At 38.5% G+C, this 3,437-nt stretch overlaps 1 protein-coding gene across 1 annotated transcript in view; it reads right to left on the reverse strand.

Moving 5' to 3' along the window:
- Positions 1–1,347: 1,347 nt before the first annotated feature.
- Positions 1,348–3,437, reverse strand: part of LOC148726852 (neural cell adhesion molecule 2-like) — an 8,416-nt gene continuing 6,326 nt past the window's right edge. Inside the window, exons 3-4 of the mRNA XM_088726387.1 lie at positions 1,938–2,183; positions 1,348–1,625 (exon numbers count right to left, since the gene is read on the reverse strand). Coding sequence (XP_088582513.1) covers positions 1,348–1,625; positions 1,938–2,183 — 524 coding nt within the window. The remainder of the gene's footprint in view (positions 1,626–1,937; positions 2,184–3,437) is intronic.

The following is a 3,437-nucleotide window of genomic DNA, read 5'->3' on the forward strand; positions in this document are numbered from 1 at the left end:
TTTGCAAGAGTTATTCCTTTTGTATTTAATATGATCCTTGGAAAATTCCACCAAAAAAAGTATATCTTTGTTCCGTATTTTCTTGTGGAGGAGGATAATTCTCACATGTCATCAAAGAAAATGGGAGCATGGTGAAGAGAAACAACTGAAGGCATTCATATATATGTGTTATTCACCAGCCGTGAAATCTGTATTGGGAAAAACTGTGCCCAAGGTTTTGGATACCGCCCGAGGCCTTAGGCCAAGGCGGTACTCAAGACAGAGGGCACAGTTAAACCCAATACGGACCGACCTAGGATGGTGAATAACATTTTTATTTTTATCTCAAACTTAACGAAATTCTTGTAAAAAGAACCCAAACAACGTAAGGCTATAACTCACACCAAGATCCTCCATAAACGGAACAATTTTTTGAGCGAGTAGATGGTAGAGAAAGCAGTGGTATTGCAAATTAAAAAGAGAGGCATCACTAAAACATAACTATCTGTGTATCGATGAATGTGATTTAAAAGACATCCAAGCAAACATTGAAACATTAAGTTTCAGTTTATCTATAGCCTGCAGAACTCAAACCTTCGCTCAACGTCTTACAGCGAACACATTGTAATTAATAACTGCAAATACCTCTCGCTTTAAATTTCCTAGTTACTTTTCGAGGCGAATTATTGAATTGCAAACGGTTTTGCAGGCCGCATACCAGTCTATCTAAAAAGCACATTTGGTACCAAATCAATGCTTTTTAATTTGAGAGAGAGAAAGAGGAGAGGATTCGAGTTGTTTATCAGCTAAAGGTCAAGATCAAAGTCTCTGCTCACGAAAGCTGACCAGCCGGTAAAACAGAATATATTTATTAGAGTTTGCAACGAAGCTTAGGATGTATTAGGCGGCTCAACACGCAACGGATAGGATACCACCCGCTGTGAGCGGGCCAGATGAGAGACTACTGTGAAAATTTGTGCTTAGAATTTTGTTTGTAAGACATGATCATCGAATCGCGTTACATAAGGTAATGTCACGCCATGCAGCCACGTACTGACATCGGACACCGTTAAGGTATATGAACTTTGCACGTACGAGACATCGGGTCTTTTGTTTTGCTGAGCATGGGCTACTAGCCGTAGTCATGATTGCCGAATAAAAGCTGTTACTACAAAGCGTCAACCTCTGCGTCTTAGAACTACTACCTGCTCTCGTAACCAATCAGATTGCAGGATTTGTAGAACACCGCCCGCTCACAAGTAGAGTAAAATAAAGTCTTATCTTTCCTTTAGAATGCTGAGGCGGACCTGAGTATGCTGCACCATTCGAAAATTCAGTTTGGGTTATTAGTAATAGCACAATCATATACTAAAACCTATTCAACTCACCAACTGGTAGTAACAAATTGATAGTTGTATTTCCCAATGCATTTTTCGCAAAACAGGTATACCGTCCATCGTCACTTGAAGAAGCATTTTGAACCTTCGAGGTCGAGCGGGTGGCAATTTTATTGCAATTGGTATGATTTCCTTTGTACCACGTGATGACAGCTGGGGGATTTCCAATATCCACTGGGCAATCAATAGACCTGTCTTCTCCTGACTTTAATCTAATGGTTGCGCTGGAATAGGTGGCTGCTGGTTTATCTAGGTTAGAAAAGATAAGATAAAGAAGTGAAGGAAGATGTTATCGAATAAAATAAACAACACGAGCAAACAGTTTAACTCACGATGAAGAAGAAACTTTAGTTTATTCTTGTAACAACTGTAACTTTTATGAAGTGAAGCTAATTTATTTATACCTGCTAGAAGTTGAGTTGCAAGAAAAAAGTGACTTTCTGCACAGATATTATCTATAATGAAGGGTTAAGAAAGGTTTGATTTGCCAAGAAAATACATCTGCAAGTGTTGCGTTGATAAAATTAATCTATTAAAAAGGCTGAAAAAGTAAATTCTTACACTGCACATAAATGAACATCGTTGTCCAAACGCTTCCACAACTGTTGTTTGCAATGCATCTGTGTTCCTTTTGACATCTTGTTATGTTAGTGATGTTCAAGAGTTTTCCTGGAATGACCTGACCACTATTAACATTCTCCCAAAAAACAGTTAAGGGAGGAGTCCCTGCAGTCACACTACATTCCTTTGTCAAATCTGCACCTTCTATGACTGTTGCAATTAGCACCTGTTCCATTGCAGGTGGGTCTGAAAGGAATAAATCTTAGTGGTTAAAAGCCTTCTCTTTTTGTTTAAAAAAATTAAAAAGTCACTGGACTTTTAATCTAGAGGTTATTTCTTGGAACAGACGTAGGATTCTGAGAGGAATGTAAAGACTTATCTTTTTAAAGAAACTTATACAGTTGAACCTCGATTATCCGGACTCGTCGGGACCTCGGTAAATAGTCCGGATAATCGAGAGTCCGGATAATCAGAAATATGAATATTTAAATGTAAACAAAAGTATACAGCAAAGAAAACATCATTTTAATTGTGAAATCTACGCAGTCTGTATGTATTTACACTGATTAAAAACTGTCGGTTCAGGTGTTTACAAAGGTCTAAAATGTTCAACCACGTCTGTTTCCTTCAAAGACTTGTAGCTTCATCACATTGCAAAGACCATCATTTTTCTTAGCTGCATTAACTGCACAGGGTCAATATCGTTCTGTGATTCCATCCATATCGAGTATTTTTTGAAACTTTGCGCTGCCTCTTTAGTCGATAGTAGTTTCTCGTCCTCGCCCTCGTCTTCCTCATTGCTACATACACTTTCGCTTTCCGTCGAATCTCCGACAACGGTGGTTAAAATCTCTTCACCAGACATTTGCGTTGAATTCGGGAGCTCGTTTTCCAGCTGATTAAGCTAGTCTTTCACATCGCGAGCATCACGCTTTCCTCATTGTCAAGTTGCTGTACATGTTCCAACATTTCGACCATGGACTCAGCAATTTTATCCTCTCTGAATTCGGGCTGTGAATTTGACTCGATGTTGTCCGAATTTTGAAAAGCGCACAGGATAATACGCTGTTGCAACAGTCTTTTGAAAGGATTATCGGGCTTTTTGCGACTTTGAGTTTTCACGATCACAACTAATTAATATTCATGAGAAAATTGCGACCGGAGAAAAAAGTCCGGATAATCGAATAGTCCAGATAATCGAGGTCCGGATAATCGAGGTTCGAATGTAACTCATAACTCTTATTTCTGATATCTGTGTTTGTACTTTTTTAGCTTTGTAAACTTACCATGGTATTACCAAATTCTAGTTTTTACCTTGGCGAAATGACTGTAAGCGCCATGACAGATAAGCTGAATAGCGTTATATAAATTGGCATTATCGACTTCATATCATTATAATGTTAATGATGAAGATCATAGAGGAAAACGTAGTTCTGAAGCGCACAAAAGATGCTGCTAGGTTTGGTGTAATGCCTTACGAAAGAAAAATATCAAGTCTCT

The sequence above is a fragment of the Stylophora pistillata genome, chromosome 7, assembly GCF_964205215.1.
Source record: "Stylophora pistillata chromosome 7, jaStyPist1.2, whole genome shotgun sequence".
Classification (NCBI taxonomy): Eukaryota; Metazoa; Cnidaria; class Anthozoa; order Scleractinia; family Pocilloporidae; genus Stylophora; species Stylophora pistillata.